Source organism: Theileria annulata, chromosome 1, assembly GCF_000003225.4.
Source record: "Theileria annulata chromosome 1, complete sequence, *** SEQUENCING IN PROGRESS ***".
Lineage (NCBI taxonomy): Eukaryota > Apicomplexa > Aconoidasida > Piroplasmida > Theileriidae > Theileria > Theileria annulata.
In genome coordinates, this window is record NC_011129.2 from 520,163 (window position 1) to 538,648 (window position 18,486).

The following is an 18,486-nucleotide window of genomic DNA, read 5'->3' on the forward strand; positions in this document are numbered from 1 at the left end:
TTTTAGTATCAAGGACCCTAAATCTAATAATTCCCCAGGAATCTCTAAATTCCAACCCTTATAATTTTATGAACCTAATTTTAAAGAATTTTAACTTATAAAATATGAATTATATCCTTATTATTTCAAATGTACCATTCTTTGCACACTCTTGCATCTTGCGTGTCGTTGTTTTTTATTTTCCCGCCATTTCAGATTGTTTTCTTTAATATTTTTCCTGTGAAATATAAGCAATGTTAGAATCCATTCTTCCTTTAAAGGGAACTTCCAGATCGACTGGTGAACCTCTTTTTCCTGCTGAGATCTTCACTGTATGTTATTATTTCTATCGTGTACATTTAATATTCCTTTCATCATCTTATTTCTATTTATTTTTTAACTATTCTTCTCCTTCAATCAAACTTTTTATTCAACTACACAACTATTTTAATACAGATTTTATTCATTTTTACTTCAGAACTATGATTCCTCTATCACTGGACTTATAAAGTGGAACTTGGACGATTGCGTCTTCGGATTTAAAAGCAATTTCCTCATAGACAAGGTTAAAATGTAATTATATCAACTTTAATATGACTTGATTACAGGTTACAGGGCAGAGTTCAGTAGATTTACCCCCTTCAAAGGTCGAGCACTCTTTGCAGAGGCCAACCAAAGAGAAGAAAAAGGAAGGCGAGCGTAAAAAGTTAAGGCGTCCAACTTATCCTCCGAGGCTTGCTCAAATGTTTGGTGATGGGACTAATGAGGAAGTTTTTGAGGATCATAGCCATAAGGAAGAAAAGATTGTTAGATCCATTTTCCTTATCCATTTATTTAGTAGAAAATATTCCTTATCCTTCTAATTAATAGAAAATCTAGATATTTTACATTATAACATCCCTATTAGTTATTATATTCCTTTTATTCTATTCTTATATTATTCTATTCTTATCTCATTCAAAATTTTATTTCAATTATTCAGAGGCCTTCCAAGGAATTGAGGGCAGAACGTGTCAGTGTTTTCCAGGGTAATCTTTACCAGAAAGTTAAAGTGAAGTCTCCTGACAAATCAGGGAAGTTCATAGTTAACTGTAGTGATGATGGGCTGAAACTTGAGATTTCCACGCCTACCAAAAGTGGTGAGGAGCCTGGCAAGGTTGTGAAGGAGCTTCCTGTTTCTCAAGTTAGTCAGGTTAAGACCACTTCCCATAACATTAACCAACTTGAAATCACTGTATCAAATGTAGTATACACCTTCACTTTCAAGTCTCGTGAGGATCGTGAGCGGTGGCAGAACAACTTTGATGAATTTAGAAAGTTTAGTAGACTAATACAATAAAGATTTAACATTCCACTAATAATTTTAACTCCATCTGGATTTAATTAAACTTAATGTAGTACGTTTATTTCAATTTAATTAAATTTCTTTACTATCCACTACTAATTTTGGCCTGTCTTTCTGCTGAAATGTCAGCTCGAATTAACCTAATCTGATTAATTACTTCTTCTTTAAACTCAAGGTTACATGCTAGATACTTTTCCTTGGATATCCACTCGTGGTACTCTGGCGAGTGCGGATCTGATGGCCACTGTGTGTAAAAGAGTTCATACCTCTTACTCTGAGCCCACCTTACTGTTCTCTGAAAAAGATCAGGCATAAAATCTTGGTCCCACCTTTTGAACACTATTGATGGACATAACTCTATTCTATCCCTTTCAGACTCCCACATTTTGAGTTGTCTGCACACATTTTCTGGTATGCTGTAGGTGAATGATGAATTAAGTAACGTATTTTCCTGGCTTCCAATTGATGAATTCATACCATTTGGTGACAAGAATCTGATAATCTCTTTTGAGGTAATTCCCGACTTAAATGCTGACTGTACACTCTCTCTAGTTAAAACTCCTACAACCAGATTTGGTGTTCTTGCTTGAAGTTCACACAAATGACTCAAAACACTGATTTGCAGTGGGCTTGCTGTATACACATACACTTTGAAATTACTCTGTACTATGATTCTACTGTCGTTACCTGCCTTTATACTTATATCAAGGTCCTTGCTATTGGGCAGAACACTGTTTGTGTTTGTTTTTCCCACGATATATGATAAATCGTACAAATAGAACTTTTTAGGGTTCTTGTAATAAACTATTCCCAGTTCGTTTAGAAGTCTTAACAGTCTGATTTGGGTCTTTGTTAATCCCTCTGTTGAGAAACAATCTCCACAACTAGCTTGGGACAGTGACAATAAAAGTTCAACTGATTCTGTTACTGTCTTCATGGACGCTTCCTTTAACTCCAAAGATGATTTTTTAGAGTCCTCTGAGCTCCTATTCATTGACTTACAGTTTGTCAGGTACCCGTTATCCAGGTTCTGCAAATGACCAACCAACAGTGACGTCATCTGACTTGTCACGTCCTTCAATAACCAACTCAATGTCTGTCTACTCATCTTCGTTCCTACTGTCTTGGAGCTTTTGTAATTCTTCTTCGCTGGGTCTACCATTCCAAACCTCCTCAATATCTATTAGCGTCGTTAATGTAATTATATTTAAGTTACAAATCTTAAAATAAATACAAAACACGTACCTGTAATAAATCCTGACTTATTACACCTGAATTTTTCGAGAGCCTATTAAACTTGGCTTCTAAATTTTCGATTTTTTTATCGTTTTTGGTTTCATCTGACTGTTTCTTCAGTCTTTTGATTTTCCTCAATATCTTGTTAACCAGCATCGTGCCTTTTCTCGCTTCTGGTGATACAAGAAATAGCAGGATAAAGTCCAACTTTAGTTTCGCGTGTTTCACCAGGTCATCCAGCGTAATAAGACTTTTATTCTTGTTCCTAGGCGTTTCTTCAGTCAATTCTTCAGTCGTATTTTCAACAGCCTTTTCTGCCGTTTTACTTACGTGATCTTCTGTGACAGTATCATGATATGAATTGTTAGAATTTTTGGTCGGTTCTTTTGTTTTTGTTGATGAAACCAAAATAGATTCAAGTTTAACTAACTCGTATGAATATTTATAACTAGAATCATCTGATAGGAGTGTCACGAATCCATTTTTAAAACCATCATTGAGCTTATACTGTTGTTTTTCGTCATTTGTCGTGTTTTCTAACACTGTAATAATTTTGTATGATTGTAATAATGTAAGTGAGTGCTTCAAGTCTGCTATTGAGTGGGCACGCATCCATAGTCTGAGTGGCTTTTCGCTTATTGACTGGTCAATGTACAATAATCTGAATATAATTAACTTTTCCAATTCTCCTAGACTTCTAAACAGTGCTACTAGGCATGCTTTAACTCGAAATAATCTTTCCCATACTTGTTCATCTAATTCTTTGAGATAATTAAAAAAATTCTCTTCAATTATTGACTGAGCTTCAGATTCTTCTTCTTCTGTTTGGTCATTTTCGAGAACTTCAGACATTAAAACATAAAATTCTATGTTAACTTTTATTAATTCTATGATACAATGGTTATTTAATGTGTATTATGAAATATGTGAGAATATTGTTATTTAAAGTCACAATTGCGATATTTTGGTATATATATTTAAAAATAATAAAAACTCATTGAAAATAGTAACTAACTATTTCGGATTTTATAGAATTTATCCTTGAATGGGGAACTTTTCAAGCATAAGAGGATTCTTCAAATTAATCTGTAAAACAGGGTTCCAATCCAGATTAATTTCATTCAACTTATATAAATAAATGATTTGTTTTCATTATTTACACCAATTTATTTATGTGTATAACTTTCACAACATATTTACTATATATAATTCAAGCCAATATATATGAGATGGAATAATATACCAATGTAAGTGTTACTAAGCCATATTATTCTTAAAGATTATATTACATTCGATTTTAGTGATCCATTAGTGGATTATACTGTATTATTAGATTGTACTCTTTATTGTACATTATTAAACACAGGCTTTTCTTATCATTAACCATTATGGTTTAGGACTATTTTACATCTGATTATAGTACCTTTTGAAATTGAGGTCGATTTCTGGTTATAATGAGCGATGGTGAATAGATATTTCATAATTTGGACAACTGTGCGAGGGCTGCCGACTGGAACCTAACATTTGCCAATTTATTAAATTCTTCAACATCGACTGTCTTTAGTTCTCCATCTGTTACGAACAAGTAGTCGTAATCTTCACCTGCCTTCAGTTTGCCATTTCTGCTGACTGTGACTCTAAGGACTGCGCCTACTACATTACCTTCCTCAAAAAATAGCTGTAGGTTTGTACACCTCCTTGTAGAGGTACTGACCCAAAGTCTCCTTCCGTTAAGTGATAGAATATGGAAGAATTTACCTGCTACAGGAGTGGCATCCAATGCCTCTAATCCATTGGATTGGAAGTCTTTAGTGTGCACCAACGTGTTATCTTTGGGGGCTTTAAAGTCATAGTATACCAATTCTGATTCTACAACAAACTTTTCTTCTCCATAAGGTTGTTGCATGTGCTCTAACTCCTCAGGAGTATGTAATTCTACCTTTTCCAACTCTGGTGGTTCCTCTTTATCCAAATCCACCATGTGAGTATACAGCAAAGTTTTCTTGTCGAGCATTCGTTTCTTTGCTTCATCTTCTTCTCTTTTAACCTCCTTCTCAAGCTTTTCCAATTCCTTCTTCCTCTCCTTCTCCTCCTTAGCTCTAACCTTACCCATAGTTTTCTCGAAATCTTCTTCAGCCCTAAGAAGTCTCTCATGTTCCTCCTTTCTTTCGGGAGAATATCTAAGTTCAGAAGCCAACACTTCAGAGAAATGTTTCTTATCTGTGCTGTAACTCCATTTGTTGTTTTCAAATGTATAGTAATATACTAACTCTTGAGTACGATACAAAGAACCAACAGTTTTGAGAACGGCGCCCAAAAACTTTCCATGTACAGAGTAGAACTTTGCAAGAGTTACAAATCTAGCACCCCTATGCAAATAGGAGAAACCGCCTGGACCCTTGACATCACCAAATAAGAAATTATCTTTTGGAACGTAGGAATCGAAATAATATCCGTTTTCAGCTCCAGCAGCATGTGAAACACGTTGAGGATCGAAATCGCTTGTATCTAGGTTATAAACAACAACACTAGGTCCAGCTTCTTCTCCAGATTCCACTGATTCTTCTGGTGAAAACCATGCTCCTGACACAACAGAACCACTCAATGCGTCAAAAGCCTTAAGGAATTTGGCTTTACTGTCAAGGGCAGCGAATTTTGAGCCATCCCAATTAAAATATTCTGTCTTGTATTCTCCGTTTGGAAGGAAACCTCCAAGCTCTAATAATTTATAATCACCACCAGCGTCTTTGAATAACCTAACATTGACTGGAGAGAGTTCAGTTCCATCAGTTTTTTCGAATACAAGTTCACCATTCCAAGTAACCTTACTGAAGTAGTATTGGTCTTCCGCAGTGTAAGAAGTAGTTCCCACACCAAGAGTAGAAAATTCATCAACCGTAGTATGATCCAACACAACGTCCGGCCCAAGATTAAGTTCTAGGGAGTGATCCAATGTTGGAGCATCACGTAGACCTTTAAGGTGATCTTTCAATTGTGAAGGGTGCAAAAACCACCAGAGATTGTTTCCAACGTCATACTTGGAATCAACTACCTTTTTGTTACCCGGCCCAACTGCATACAACATGTATGCTGAGGGAAGTCCTTGTTTATTAAGGTAAACATTAACGTATTGTAATGTTGTACCAGCTTGAGGGTCCCACAGATTTTGTGTGCCAAGAACCACCTTTGAAACAACAACTCCAACTTTGGGAGTAAACCTTTTATATGTAACACCTTGTTCTGATGAGAGTTTCACATCGAAGTCACCACTTGGATTAGATAAATCAAGAGTATGTGGTGTGGGTTGTTCCGGTTCAGCTCGGGATTCCTCTGTAGCTTGTCGAAGTTTTTCTAGATTGTCCCAGAATTCTTTTTCAGTTGCCTCAACGAATTTCCCATCAACTTTGTTGAAATGATGAAACGATTTGTAAGAAGCTAATAAGGATGTTACTCTTACAGAGACCACTTGATCACTTAAAAGCACTGAAAGGACCTCAGTGGCTCTACCAAATTTACCACTCCATAAATCTTCATCACCAGCCCTTACATTAACAAGGTGAAATCTTGGTAGAGGGCTGTATGTGACACTTGTTAACCCTCTATCGTACTCCCTTTTAACATGGTACTTACCGTCTTCAGGTGCATTTACATCCAATGTAAGATCTTCCACAGCAGGTTCAGGATGCAATGATCTAAGAAGTTCATTGTAACGAGGAAGGTCAACAGGATGCCACACGTTGTTATCCTTAGTGTAAAATTTTGTACCACTAACATCATTATTAACAGTATCAACTTTTAGCAAAACAAAATCTCCACCCTTTTTGCTGGCTGTTACTTTCACAGCGTGATCAGTAAGAGACATGAAAACTCTATCATCTCCACAAAATAACTCGGAAACTAGATTTTGTTGGAAAAGAGAGGTGAATACATTGGTATCAACGCCATCTGCAACATTTTCTTCAACTGAATAAAGGCCTCTAGGGTTATTTTTGTTGGTAAGATTCAAAAGAAAAAATAATTTTGGTTTATAGGTACCAAGTTTAAGATTGTTCAAATCATCTGCAAATTTTGAACTTTCAACGCTTTCAAAATATGTTGTTGATCTCTCAAAATAACCGGATGGAGCATCAGAAGAATCTGTGAAAAGCTGTACTAACTGACATAAACCGTTTACAGAGTAGCAGACAACCTTCGATACATCACCGTTTCTAACCATTGAAGAACCTAAGGCAGTTACATCTGTAAATTTGCCTTCGTTTGGGTGGAAAACTTCAACTGAGTAATTATTTTGTAGTGATGAAGAATGATACACCTTTTCAGAGTCGTAAAAGTCTAAGTCTAAAACAGAGTCTGCTCCAACAAATGAATTGGAAAAAAGACCAAATAAAAAGAACAAAAAGTAAATTAGCCTCATTTCAATATGGCTAACAATATATAAATAAAATAAAGATAAAATGATTGTCTAAATAACTTAAGGTATGGGGAAGTATTCCTGCACACTCTTGGTTTTTGTCTAACACATATCCAATTGAGGACACCCTGGTGCACAAATTATGAACAATGTCTAACTAGGGCTCACGCGTGATTTGAATGTGTAAAGGATTTCCTATAATACAATGCACCCTACTACACATCTAATGTAAATCACGAATAGAAGGTTGTCTAAATCTGAGATGTGTAAGGAATGTTGCCGTTAAATTGAATGAATAAAAAATCTTGAAATTGTTGAAATAATTTAATAAGTAAATAATGGCCGTTTAGACAATATTTGGACATTGTTGATTTACACATTTCACTACAAAATATAAATTCCCTTTTTAACTATCTTCCATTGACAAATATTAAAAATTTATACTGTTTATTTGAAATAATTAATTTTTTTATTATTATCTTGTCTAATTATTTTAAAATATTCCATTTTAATCATAGTACACTATTTAATGCCATTAATCCATGTTGAACTTGTATTTTATATTTCTAGAAGATATTAAAAGTAGAATATAATATGTTTATCAGATTATATTATCATTGTGGAAATAAAACAAAATTTTAATGCCAATTAACTGTTATTATTATTCCGAGAGCTTCTAAATACAATAAAAATCAAAAAACATTTTATTCTTGAGTTTCAGTTTTCATGTTCGGTATCCACCATGCCACTTTTATACAAGCTGAAGATATCATTGCTTTTCTGGGATTAAATGCCACAAACGCCGGCGGACCTATGCTCAGTTATAACCTTTTAATTTACCTTCATGGCCTTTTAGTGTTGAAACAAGCTGACCTTTGAAGTTCCAAACCTTCAAAGACTTATCTGTGCACCCTAATTAACAATTGAAATCAGTGTTAAATATGGTACCTGAAATAAGATATTTTCCATCAGGAGAGATTGCGGGGTAGCATATGTCAGATTCTGTTGATTTTGATGCAGGTATATCTCCATAACAGCATGCAAAAATAGCTGATCCGTTTACGGTATTTATGCATATTAGTCTTTTGAAGTTAGTCCCTAAGATCGCTAACCTCCCGTTAGGGTTGAACAACACACTCTAAAATATAGTTAATTTTGTTCCATCGAATTATATTTAAGGGACTAACATTAACTTCTTCAGTCCTTTTCAGAACATTGGAGATATCAAACGTTTTAAAGGGAGACTAAAGAGCATTTTAAAAACAAACCAAACCTGTGGCTTGTTGAGGTCATATAGTGAGAATGTCTTTGAAGTCGATCCAGATCCATTATATTTTCCTATTATCAGGCCGTCATAATCAAATGCTGCCACTGATGTACCGGGACTTGTATAGTTCATCTAAAACAACAAATTGTACACTTCTTGCGGATCATATTTATCCACATTTATTATGTATATTATTAGTATATATCTTATACTATTGGCGTTGTGTTGTCAAGTGAGTATACAGAGACTGTCCCGTCGGAACAGTTAGTCATCATCATATTTCTATTCGGGTGAGAAACTATTCCAACCCCTCTGGATAAGCTAAAAACAAGTCAACAAAACCAAGTATCATACTGTGTGTTTAATGAAAAGCTTTTTACATATCTATTCTCTACAATGTCCCAAAGCCTAACCGAGACTAAACATAATTTTATGATAATGTATAGGTTATAATTTGTATGTATTTTATAAAATTTACCATTTTGCGATTCTTTTCCCGATGAGCATAAAATGTGTTTTGGGCCTTCACTGGTGAATTTCACCAGCTCAACTCCATGTTTTTTGCTTTGAAGAACGTTTGTAACACTGAAATCAATTAAAACGTGGTTGATACCATGATTTATTTACTGAATATATGTACAGAGTCTTATCAAATGAGGAGTTAACCATAACCTCTCCTGTTTTGTCCCAGTCCATTCCATTGGTTGAGGAAAATCGATCCTTGAATGCGACACAGACGTTGAAACTGGATAAAATTACGATTATATTAAGTCTGAATACCTTTTAATGACTGTGTCATCGTAAAAAATGGACTGATTCATGTGTTCAAATGACATTTATTTGTCCAAAAATATACTAACCATTCATTTACCTAAATTTTTATTGTGATTTTAATAACCCTTGCCTTGGCTGAGAAATATTCTGGGTTAAAATCATATGCTTTACAAACTCTGTTCACCTAAAAGCAATGAAATTAGTTTAAATGTGAAATATAATTATATATTAAGTACCCTAAAATTTAAATACGCTTCTTTTCCGATAATTAGATGTGAAACGGCACAAATTATAGAAACCGTGTTACCGGCCTAAATATTTTAAAAAACTAAGTTAAAACCCTTATAATGTTCTTATCTTTGACTTGTGGATCAAGATACTTCTTACAGTACTGGATTCTAAGAGGTCTGCCGGAATTATCGTCAATGTCGAAAAATTGAAGTTCATGATTTACGCTAAAAAATTTTTAATTATGAAACATTCAAACTCTTTGATAAGTCCTACAAGCCAGATAGAATGGATTTGTTGATTATATAAACTATATGTGGCATCATTTAAGGAATCCCTAAAGGTGATATCGATGTCATAAACATGAACACATTTTACTGGAGCTACTAGACCTGTGTACATCTAATATCATTAATTAAAAATTAAAAGATTATTTTTGGTGTTTCCTTGTGAATTTTTTAAATAGAATTATACAAAATATTAGCACTAAGCCCACTAAAATGAACCCAAAATAATCATTTTTTCCTGTTAAATCAGGGAGAATCTCAGCAAAAGAGACTGGCACTACTTTTATTATATCTAGGGCAATAATCTTACATTCGGGATAATCGATTGGAGTTTCTTTTGTACACAACACCGGCGATCCTGATTTACAGTATATGTGTAAGTCATTTGGTTTTCCTATTCCCCAATTCTCAGAGCAGTCGAAGTAGAAACCATCTGAAAATTCAATTTTCAATCTTTTCCCGAAGATTTCCTTTTTGTTACCCATGATATCCTGTATACACACATACATAGTTGAAAATTACTCCTTGTAATATGTTCGAATCAGGGTCCTTCGTTAGCTCTGAATCACAATATTTTCTAAATGTTGAAATCCACTCATCTATTGATTTGTAAGCTTCATCAGAACTGCACAATCTTTCACCTTCATTACATTCACATTTTACTATTTGATAGGATTCGTCTGATTGGTCACCTATTTTGGTGAATCTTTTTGATTTTTGGGTTGTTGTTGTTTTTAGAGCACATTTAACTCCATCATTGATATATTTGTTTGAACATTTGGATAATTCACATGCTCTTGATTCCTTAAGTAGCTTGTAATTATTTCCGTTGTAACTTATTTTGAATCTTTCCTGTGTTCCGTGACCACACTTACTACTACAACCACTCCAATCTGACCTAAAATTAAAAATAATAGGATGTTTTCATTAATTACCACTGAGTATTTTGGGTTCCTAGTACCTTAGATGAACATAGAATAACTTCAGAACTCTTACAAAATTGGTCCTCAAGGTTTAATTGGTCTTGTTCTTTTGGTTTATTCAAGACACTTAGTTCACCTCCTTTCTTAATTGAATTACCGTAGATGTCTATCTTCTTGAGGCCGTCTATAACAATGGTTAATTCTTCAACAGGCTTATCAATATCTTGCTCAAGTATGTTATTTGACCAGTTTGAGATGTCAGAAAGAGCCTGATTTAAACTACAAGGAAAATGCTTTTCAGGGCACTTGCAGTTGGATGTGCTAGGATCATAACCAAAATTTTCAATATTTTTCGTGAAGAAAGGTTTACAACCATGAGAGTACTCAAATTGAAAAGGGTTCCAGTTAGTTAGATTATCATACTTAAATTTCCTGGCTCTTATGTCCTGAATAAGAGTATATATTCCCTCAAATTTGTTGGTGATATCAATTATTGAAAGGTTATAATCTTCTATGTCAACAATTGGATCAATTTCCTCCAAATTTGGTAATAAAAGTCCCTTGGATCTGGAAAACTCTTTCAACTTTTCAGCCTCATACGTTAACACATCTGAGTCCATTTTAGAATTATCAATTATTATAAAATGATTTTTTATAATACAATATTTTTACAAAAACATTTTCATAAATCAACCAATTATTTTAAGTTGATTGTTGGGGTTATTAGAATGGTTTGAATTCCCTTTGATTTTGACTTCCATTCATTCCAAAATGTGAAAATTAATAAAATTTTAATTTTCCGCTTTAATTGTTTTTAACTTTTATATTTGTGAATGAAATGTTACTGGAAGTCAAGTACCTAGACTTTTATAAATATCAGTTATTGATTTAGAGTTTTAGTCCCTTTTAGCTATGGGATGTAAGTGCTCAAGGCCAAGGGAATTGGATTCCCCTACTCTGAAGCGCCAATCCGATAGTGCAGAAACCACCGATCGTATGTCTTTTGATTCCGACATCAAGCTTAAACCGAGTAATCTTCCTAGCTTTAAATCTATTATAATCATTTAAAACAGTTGTTTATGTTTGAAATATACATTATACATTTTATTTTAACCTTTTAATCGAATCCATTTCATGATGTCATCTATTTAATAGGTATGTATATTGGAAACATAAAGGATGAGTTTAAAAACCTGTTTACGGTCTGTAGAAAACTAGGATCAGGAGCATACGGCACCGTATTCCTGTGCAAGAAAACAAATGGTACCAAAGAGTACGCTGTAAAGGTCATAAATAAACTAAAATCACCGTCAAGTCATGACTCTAGCAGACTTTTGAGAGAAGTTAAGTATCTGAAGGAACTAGACCACCCAAACATTGCAAAGTTATATGACGTCTATGAAGATTCGGTGGCATATTATATAGTTATGGAGCCCTGTTATGGAGGAGAACTGTTTGATGAGATTATTAAGAGACAACGTATCAATGAATACGAGTCGGCCTGCCTAATTAAGCAAGTTCTGTCTGGAGTTTGTTACCTTCACAAAAATAATATTGTTCACCGAGACCTCAAGCCTGAAAACCTTTTGCTTGAAAAACCAGGCTCTGTAGATAGGATTAAAATAGTAGATTTTGGACTTTCTGCCCATTTCGGCAACAATTTTCTCAAGGAAAGGCTGGGAACGTAAGAACATAAATATTTCATTTAGATAAAAATAATAGATTATTTAATTCCATATCTGTTGAATTTTACAAAATAATTTTAGTGTCTATTATATTGCTCCTGAGGTCCTTAACCGAAATTACCATGAAAAGTGTGACGTTTGGTCGTGCGGAATTATCCTGTATATTCTACTCTGCGGTACTATTTTATACATACTTAAACATAATTGATAAATAATAATATAAATACTATTGTTTAATTAAATATATTTTCTGTGTTGATTTATACTTTAGGATATCCACCATTTACATCACCAATGGATACTGAAATTATAAGGTTGATCATTGCAGGCAACTACAGCTACCCCGATAAGGAATGGCATGATGTGTCTGATGAAGCCAAAAATCTCATTGATCTCATGCTTACATATAACCCAGATAAACGAATATCAGCAGCTCAGGCACTGAACCACCCATGGATCCTAAAGTTTTCAAAAGCCGGAAAGGCCGCACCACCAACCAAGAGCATGTCCCTAGCACTGAAGAACCTTAAAATGTTTACAAAAACACAAAAATTCGAGCAAGCTGTAATGCTTTTAATGGCAAACAAGTTCACTAGCAACGACGAGATCAATGAACTCTCGAAATTATTCTCGGAGCTGGACACTAATGGGGACGGGACACTTGACCGTAGTGAGTTGATTGAGGGATACAGAAGTATTAAACAGGTTTCTTAAATTTGTTATTTACACATTTCAATTTGCTTTTATATTATGTTGTAGAATTTACGTGATGGTTGCTCAAGGATGAGCGACGAGGAGATTGAACAGGAGGTGGATGAAATTATTAAGGCATGTGATTTGGACCACAGCGGTTCAATTGACTACTCAGGTAATTTTTGTCCCAAATAAATTAAAATTCAGAATTCATAACTGGGTGCATTGACAAACTAACATTACTCTCTAAGGAGAGACTTAAACTAGCATTTTCGATCTTTGACATTGACGGGTCCGGTAAAATCAGTAATTCTGAACTATCACAGGTATTTTTTATTTGGTGTTTCATAACTTAGTTAATAAAAGTCTAGTTTTGGCTAGTTACTTACAAGTGTGCAGATTTTGGGAGTTTCAAACGCTCCAAACGTATTTAACCAAATTTTAAAAGAAATTGATACTAACGATGACGGAGAAATCGACTTTGAAGAGTTTGAAAGGATGCTCGACAAGATAACAATTGAATAGATTTGAATTTTAACTAGCATTTAAACATGAATTTATTGAGCGAGTATAATTAGAGTATATATTAAATTGAGTCAAAGAAAAAGGTGTGGTAGGGCCAGGATATAAACTGAGGCCTCGTTCCCGGCTTATCCTTAATCAGCTGCTGCCAGAACTTTCTGTTTTCAGGGCTCGAAAACTCAAAATCAGCCACGACGTCAATGTTTGAAAAGTCCTCCAAAACGCACGAGTCAAAAAGCTCGAGCCGAACCTGCCAACCCCAAACCATCATGTTATCACACAAGCTACTGCGCCTACTAGTTTTGGCACTGTTGTTACTACTGTTCTCAGCGCTTATTTCCTTTATATCCAAATCTCCATTTACACTATACTGGTTTAAAATATTGTCTGAATCTTCTTCAAGTTCCAGAGGGTTTGAGGTTTCAGAAGATTGTGAAGTGTCACTAGTCCCACAACTGAAGCTGTCGTTTTCGCTATTGTTTTCCAAAATATGGACATTTGGGTGGACTTGAGAAATTGTCCTCGGGCCTAGAACAGCATAAATCGAGTCGAATGAAATGAAACCAACAGGCTGAAGAAGTGAATTGTCCCTAAAGAACAGAATTGCATTCCCGAAAACTAGCATGCGCTTCTTACGAACACCATCCAGCCATACGTTAAACTTATCGAGACAGATGTCATCAATTGTCGTTTCATCATTTGTGGAACAATCGAGTTCATTTTTGGTAACAGTATCATCTGATTCATTCTGTACTGAATTTGAGCAGAATTTATTTGAGGAGTCAGATTTCAGAAATGATATACACTTGTACGCATAGGACGAAAGGAGTGATTCTGGAGAGTTTGAAGCTGTCAGGAAGTTGGAGGTGAACTTTTTCCTAAATGACTCCAATTCACTCAAATCCACCTGAGGTGTAAATTTTATTCGGTCAAGCAAGCTTGATACTAGTTTAAGGCACTCCTCTTCGATGACTTGCGGGTTTGCTGAAAAGTCAAAAAAGTCCAGAACTGAGTCCCAAAGTGACATCGAGTCAAAAAATATAGCCTCAGATGGCTGAGATTCTTGGTCGGTGACCTTGTTGATGTACCTTGCAACGATTTTGAAGTAGGTTTCAACGAAAATCGCCCTCTTGAATCTTATCGAAAGCTGTTTGCAACTCCGTGAGAGTGGCCCATTAGGGCTTATCAGATACTTTTCAGGGTTATACAAAATCTCACGGTATAAATTTGAATCATCTATAAAATACAAATTATCGATATACCTCAATGTTGGAGCCGAGCAAACCAAGGAGACTCTTTTAATGAGTTCGTATTGGAGCTTCTGTGCTCGATCAAAACTTAGTGATAAAATATACAGGTTCATTTGATCCCTTGGATTAAATGAAATATATGGGTTACTTGTGTTTGGATCATTTTTATGTTCTGAGTTGTAGGAGAAGTCGAAATTTGCTCTAGGTCTGTCAGTATATATATCTCTGTACCTGTACGTATAGTTATTGTTGAATGAAAACACGTCGTCTGAATAATTGTTAAAACATGCTGAGAGGTATGGGTCAGACGAGTCACCTAGCTTATCTCGTGCCCATGCAGTAAAGTTACAGTCAACTTCCACAATAAGCCCCGTTACCTGGATAACGTCCTGAAGCCTCTTTATTAAAAATTCAACATAATTTGCTGGGCTCATCCTAGTATTTAAACTGTTAGAAACTGCCTTGAGATACGACTCAAAAAGCACAATGTAGATGAATCCAACCAAAGTCAGGTAGATAACTTGGGTCCAGCTAGGCTCTGAATCACTTTCAGACTCACGCCTAAAGTTATCGACATCGTTATGGAAGTCGTTTGAATAATCATCACCATAAATCTGGTACTTTGAGAATTCAAGATCATCTAAATGGTTAGATGAAGGTAAAAAATCAAAGCTAGCTTTCTCTTGCCGATTTGGGTCCAATTTCAGCCATTCTAGTGACTCAGGTTCATCCACCGTGTCAACTTGGTTTACAGACTCGAGTTTATTATCTTGTTCTGTTGGTTCTGGATTAACCGACCCTGTGTTATCCTGTTGAGTTTTTGACTCATCAATTCCAAATGTGTTTAGTGTCCTTAGGTACTTGATATGGAGGTTAGACTCTGATAAATCTTCGTAACTAATCGACAAGTCTCCTAGATCTGGAGAGTGTTCTACGCTTCCCATGTTAGGTATTTGAATATTGGGCATTTGTGTATATATTTGATCCGGTGTACCTGGAGGCATATCAACTACTGTTGGTGTTTCAGACTGAAATGCGATATCCTGTGAAATTAATGTTACAAAGTGTATGTTGTGCAACACGTGGTTTAAATCATGGATGGTTACTTCATAGTGCTTATTTACTCTCATGTGTGATATGAATGGAAACAATGGCTTTATAAATTTGGGTTCCAAATAAAGCCACCATGCGTCCTTTAGTGCGAACCAGAGTGAGTGTAGGATGAGGTCGTAGATTTCATCCCTAACATACACGTGCTTTATTCTATTCGCGGATAATGTTTTATCCAGTCTAGAAAAGAACTTTAAAATGTAAACACAGTCGTGCAGTGTAAGGTTTACCACCTGTTTAACTACTCCGTAGTATAGATCAAAAATTACATCCACGTAACACAGGCAAAATAGCTTTACAGAAATTGAAAGATTTGCCGGTTTAAATCTTTGTAGAAACGAGAATCCTCTATCCAGGTGTAATTTTAAAATTCTAAAGAAGCTGTCGACTTGTAATTCTAGGCCTTTAAACCTTTCATAGCACTTATAGATCCTTGAGTTCCTTGCGCTTCGGGTAAAGCATTCATAGAGTAGACCTGATCTTACGGTTTTGACGTAGGAATCGGGTATGATAACTGGGCTTCCTCCTAGTGCGATGTTTAGATCATTTATTGAGAGCTCCATGAGCTCCAGGTCCGAGGCTATAGCGTCCAGAGCGGCTTCGAAAAAGGCATCCTGGTCCGACAACATTGATCCGGAGGAATTTTATTAACGAAAGGCGCATAATCCTTAGTGGGTCAAAATTGAGTTCATTAATTTGAAATTAAGCTGTTTTTGTTGAGGAGGCTATAATTTACACAGTACTTGTTTGCCATGGGATTTATAATATTTTACAAAAAAATAAAAGATGAAAAATTACTTAAATACTTACTTTGAAAAATTATAATACAGTTTTAATGTTACTTTTAAACTATCAAGGTAATACGCTGGAAATAGACTACAAGGACACAAATATTAACATATAGTCACTATCAACTTGCTTTAAGATGATAGTTTAAAATATTATAAAATATATCTACAAATCAAATCATAATTTAATGTTTAAGAAATTAAAATGAAGAGGGTTAACTCCATTAGCAGAATGTAGTGAAACTATGCTCACGGTTTACTTGCGATAACATTTTTAAAATTATAATTATTTGAGAAATCGAGTACTGCGATAATGTTGTTACATTCTATACATTTGACTGTTCTTTCTGAATTATTTGTGCTTCCTCTCAACTTCCGTTTGGTGGAATCACCTTTGTCAATTACATCTTGGGAATCATTTCCACGTACAGAATCTGAGTAATTATCTTCAACATATGCGTTCAAGGCCAATTTTGATGAAAATGAGTTTCCAACTCTAAATTATCTAATTAAAACAGAAATTATGGATATACTCATATACGGTCATATTATTTACAATTTGAAGTACTAAATACCTTAACTATATCTGAATAAGTTGATTCATTTACCTATAACTCACGTTTTGCATTGATAACATACTGGAGTGAAACACATTGCACAGCAGAGAACAGCATCTGTTGACTTATCTCCTTGTCCTAAATTTCTATATTTATGTTAAAAATAACATTCAAATTAAATAATCTAAAAATTAGATTATTAAATAAATATTTAATTTAAGAATAAACAAACTGTAGTTATCATTTACAAAATCGCCGTCCAAATCGTCTAGGTCGGAGCCATAGAAATCCTCAGAAGGTTCCAAATCTTGATCGTTTCCATACTTTTCTATAAATACAATATAAAATATCACATAAAAGTTTTTTATTTAAGTTCAAAATGACTAACCTGGAAATATTGTGATTCCTAATTCATGTATTTTATTGAGTGATGTTTTATTTGTCCTCATAATTTAATTTAAAATATAATTTGTAGAGAATTAATGACAATCATTTGATATTAATTAAAATTTTAATATTTTAAAAATGAGTTGAATCGTTTAGGATAATCCGGCACTACAGTTTCCCGATTCTCCAAGTTACCCTACTTATCTTAATTGTACTAAATACAACAAATTAAGTATATGGGTAGTTGGATACACAGTTAGTGTATTAGTGCTGGAATCCTACAAGTAAATTTTCATTAATGGGGTCTGATCGTTGATTAATGATTCCCAATACATACTTTACTTTATTAATATTATAATATAATTATTTATTTTATACTATTAAGTTTGTTTATCTCTTGTTTATATACTTTTAACTCCCCCTTCTTACTCGTTTCTGAACTGACAACCACGTTTGTTGGTTGAATAAACAATTCAATACTACTATTCTTATTTGGTTAGTGATAATATTCCAAGAGCCCAATATTTACTACATCTTCAATATTACTATTTATTATATTTATATATAAAATAAATATAAATCTTTCAGATTGGAGATGCCCTTTAAGAGGCGTAACGCCGGAAGATCCAAGCATGGCAGAGGCCATGTTAACCCTGTCAGATGCAGCAACTGTGGCCGTTCAGTTCCAAAGGATAAGTCAATTAAGAGATTTAATGTAAGGAACATCGTCGACGCAAGCGCTCAGCGTGATATTAGGGAAGCTTGCGCCTATTCACGTTAGTGGAATATACATACTAAATATTAAATATAATGATATTAAAATGATTATATAGTGTTCAATGTGCCCAAGTTGTACATTAAACAGTGCTATTGCGTGAGTTGTGCAATTCACTCGAGGGTTGTTAGAGTCCGTTCTGCCCAAGGACGCAAGGTTAGGACTTACGTTCAACAAAGACAAATGCAAGTCAAACTAAACCTGCCAAACAAGGACAATTAGGCTTTACTGCTCGAATGACCCTTAATTTGTGCCTGAACCTTGAACAC

General features: G+C 34.6%; 9 protein-coding genes across 9 annotated transcripts, besides 2 other annotated features; 3 read left to right on the forward strand and 6 right to left on the reverse strand.

Moving 5' to 3' along the window:
* Nucleotides 1-233: 233 nt before the first annotated feature.
* On the forward strand, nt 234-1,318 carry TA16715 (uncharacterized protein; the record flags this gene model as incomplete). Its single annotated transcript, XM_948693.1, has 4 exons — nt 234-311; nt 458-544; nt 588-785; nt 962-1,318. 4 exons carry the CDS (start codon nt 234-236, stop codon nt 1,316-1,318), a joined length of 720 nt encoding a protein of 239 aa, XP_953786.1.
* A 91-nt stretch (nt 1,319-1,409) lies between these two features.
* TA16710 (TFIIH subunit, Tf2b) lies at nt 1,410-3,412 on the reverse strand (the record flags this gene model as incomplete). The annotated part of the gene is made up of 2 exons (XM_948694.1): nt 1,410-2,504; nt 2,570-3,412. 2 exons carry the CDS (start codon nt 3,410-3,412, stop codon nt 1,410-1,412), a joined length of 1,938 nt encoding a protein of 645 aa, XP_953787.1.
* Nucleotides 3,413-4,037: 625 nt separating this feature from the next.
* Nucleotides 4,038-6,974, reverse strand: TA16685 (polymorphic antigen precursor-like protein, putative; the record flags this gene model as incomplete). The annotated part of the gene is made up of 1 exon (XM_948695.1): nt 4,038-6,974. One exon carries the CDS (start codon nt 6,972-6,974, stop codon nt 4,038-4,040), a length of 2,937 nt encoding a protein of 978 aa, XP_953788.1.
* Nucleotides 6,912-6,974: a sequence feature (Signal peptide predicted for TA16685 by SignalP 2.0 HMM (Signal peptide probability 0.999, signal anchor probability 0.000) with cleavage site probability 0.755 between residues 21 and 22).
* A 701-nt stretch (nt 6,975-7,675) lies between these two features.
* On the reverse strand, nt 7,676-9,074 carry TA16630 (uncharacterized protein; the record flags this gene model as incomplete). The annotated part of the gene is made up of 9 exons (XM_948696.1): nt 7,676-7,787; nt 7,871-7,883; nt 7,920-8,109; nt 8,159-8,215; nt 8,245-8,370; nt 8,451-8,559; nt 8,593-8,823; nt 8,852-8,983; nt 9,019-9,074. 9 exons carry the CDS (start codon nt 9,072-9,074, stop codon nt 7,676-7,678), a joined length of 1,026 nt encoding a protein of 341 aa, XP_953789.1.
* Nucleotides 9,075-9,670: 596 nt separating this feature from the next.
* Nucleotides 9,671-11,070, reverse strand: TA16575 (uncharacterized protein; the record flags this gene model as incomplete). The annotated part of the gene is made up of 3 exons (XM_948697.1): nt 9,671-10,018; nt 10,050-10,425; nt 10,463-11,070. 3 exons carry the CDS (start codon nt 11,068-11,070, stop codon nt 9,671-9,673), a joined length of 1,332 nt encoding a protein of 443 aa, XP_953790.1.
* Nucleotides 9,701-9,754: a sequence feature (1 probable transmembrane helix predicted for TA16575 by TMHMM2.0 at aa 417-434).
* A 292-nt stretch (nt 11,071-11,362) lies between the features above and the next one.
* TA16570 (calmodulin-domain protein kinase, putative) lies at nt 11,363-13,353 on the forward strand (the record flags this gene model as incomplete). Its single annotated transcript, XM_948698.1, has 7 exons — nt 11,363-11,480; nt 11,606-12,134; nt 12,217-12,311; nt 12,407-12,840; nt 12,895-13,003; nt 13,036-13,154; nt 13,228-13,353. The coding sequence occupies 7 exons, from the start codon at nt 11,363-11,365 to the stop codon at nt 13,351-13,353; spliced, it is 1,530 nt and encodes a 509-aa protein (XP_953791.1).
* A 61-nt stretch (nt 13,354-13,414) lies between these two features.
* TA16465 (uncharacterized protein) lies at nt 13,415-16,339 on the reverse strand (the record flags this gene model as incomplete). Its single annotated transcript, XM_948699.1, has 1 exon — nt 13,415-16,339. The coding sequence occupies one exon, from the start codon at nt 16,337-16,339 to the stop codon at nt 13,415-13,417; it is 2,925 nt and encodes a 974-aa protein (XP_953792.1).
* Nucleotides 16,340-16,747: 408 nt separating this feature from the next.
* Nucleotides 16,748-17,504, reverse strand: TA16410 (uncharacterized protein; the record flags this gene model as incomplete). Its single annotated transcript, XM_948700.1, has 4 exons — nt 16,748-16,994; nt 17,118-17,193; nt 17,288-17,383; nt 17,444-17,504. The coding sequence occupies 4 exons, from the start codon at nt 17,502-17,504 to the stop codon at nt 16,748-16,750; spliced, it is 480 nt and encodes a 159-aa protein (XP_953793.1).
* A 533-nt stretch (nt 17,505-18,037) lies between these two features.
* TA16405 (40S ribosomal protein S26e, putative) lies at nt 18,038-18,439 on the forward strand (the record flags this gene model as incomplete). The annotated part of the gene is made up of 2 exons (XM_948701.1): nt 18,038-18,218; nt 18,276-18,439. The coding sequence occupies 2 exons, from the start codon at nt 18,038-18,040 to the stop codon at nt 18,437-18,439; spliced, it is 345 nt and encodes a 114-aa protein (XP_953794.1).
* Between the last annotated feature and the right edge of the window lie 47 nt (nt 18,440-18,486).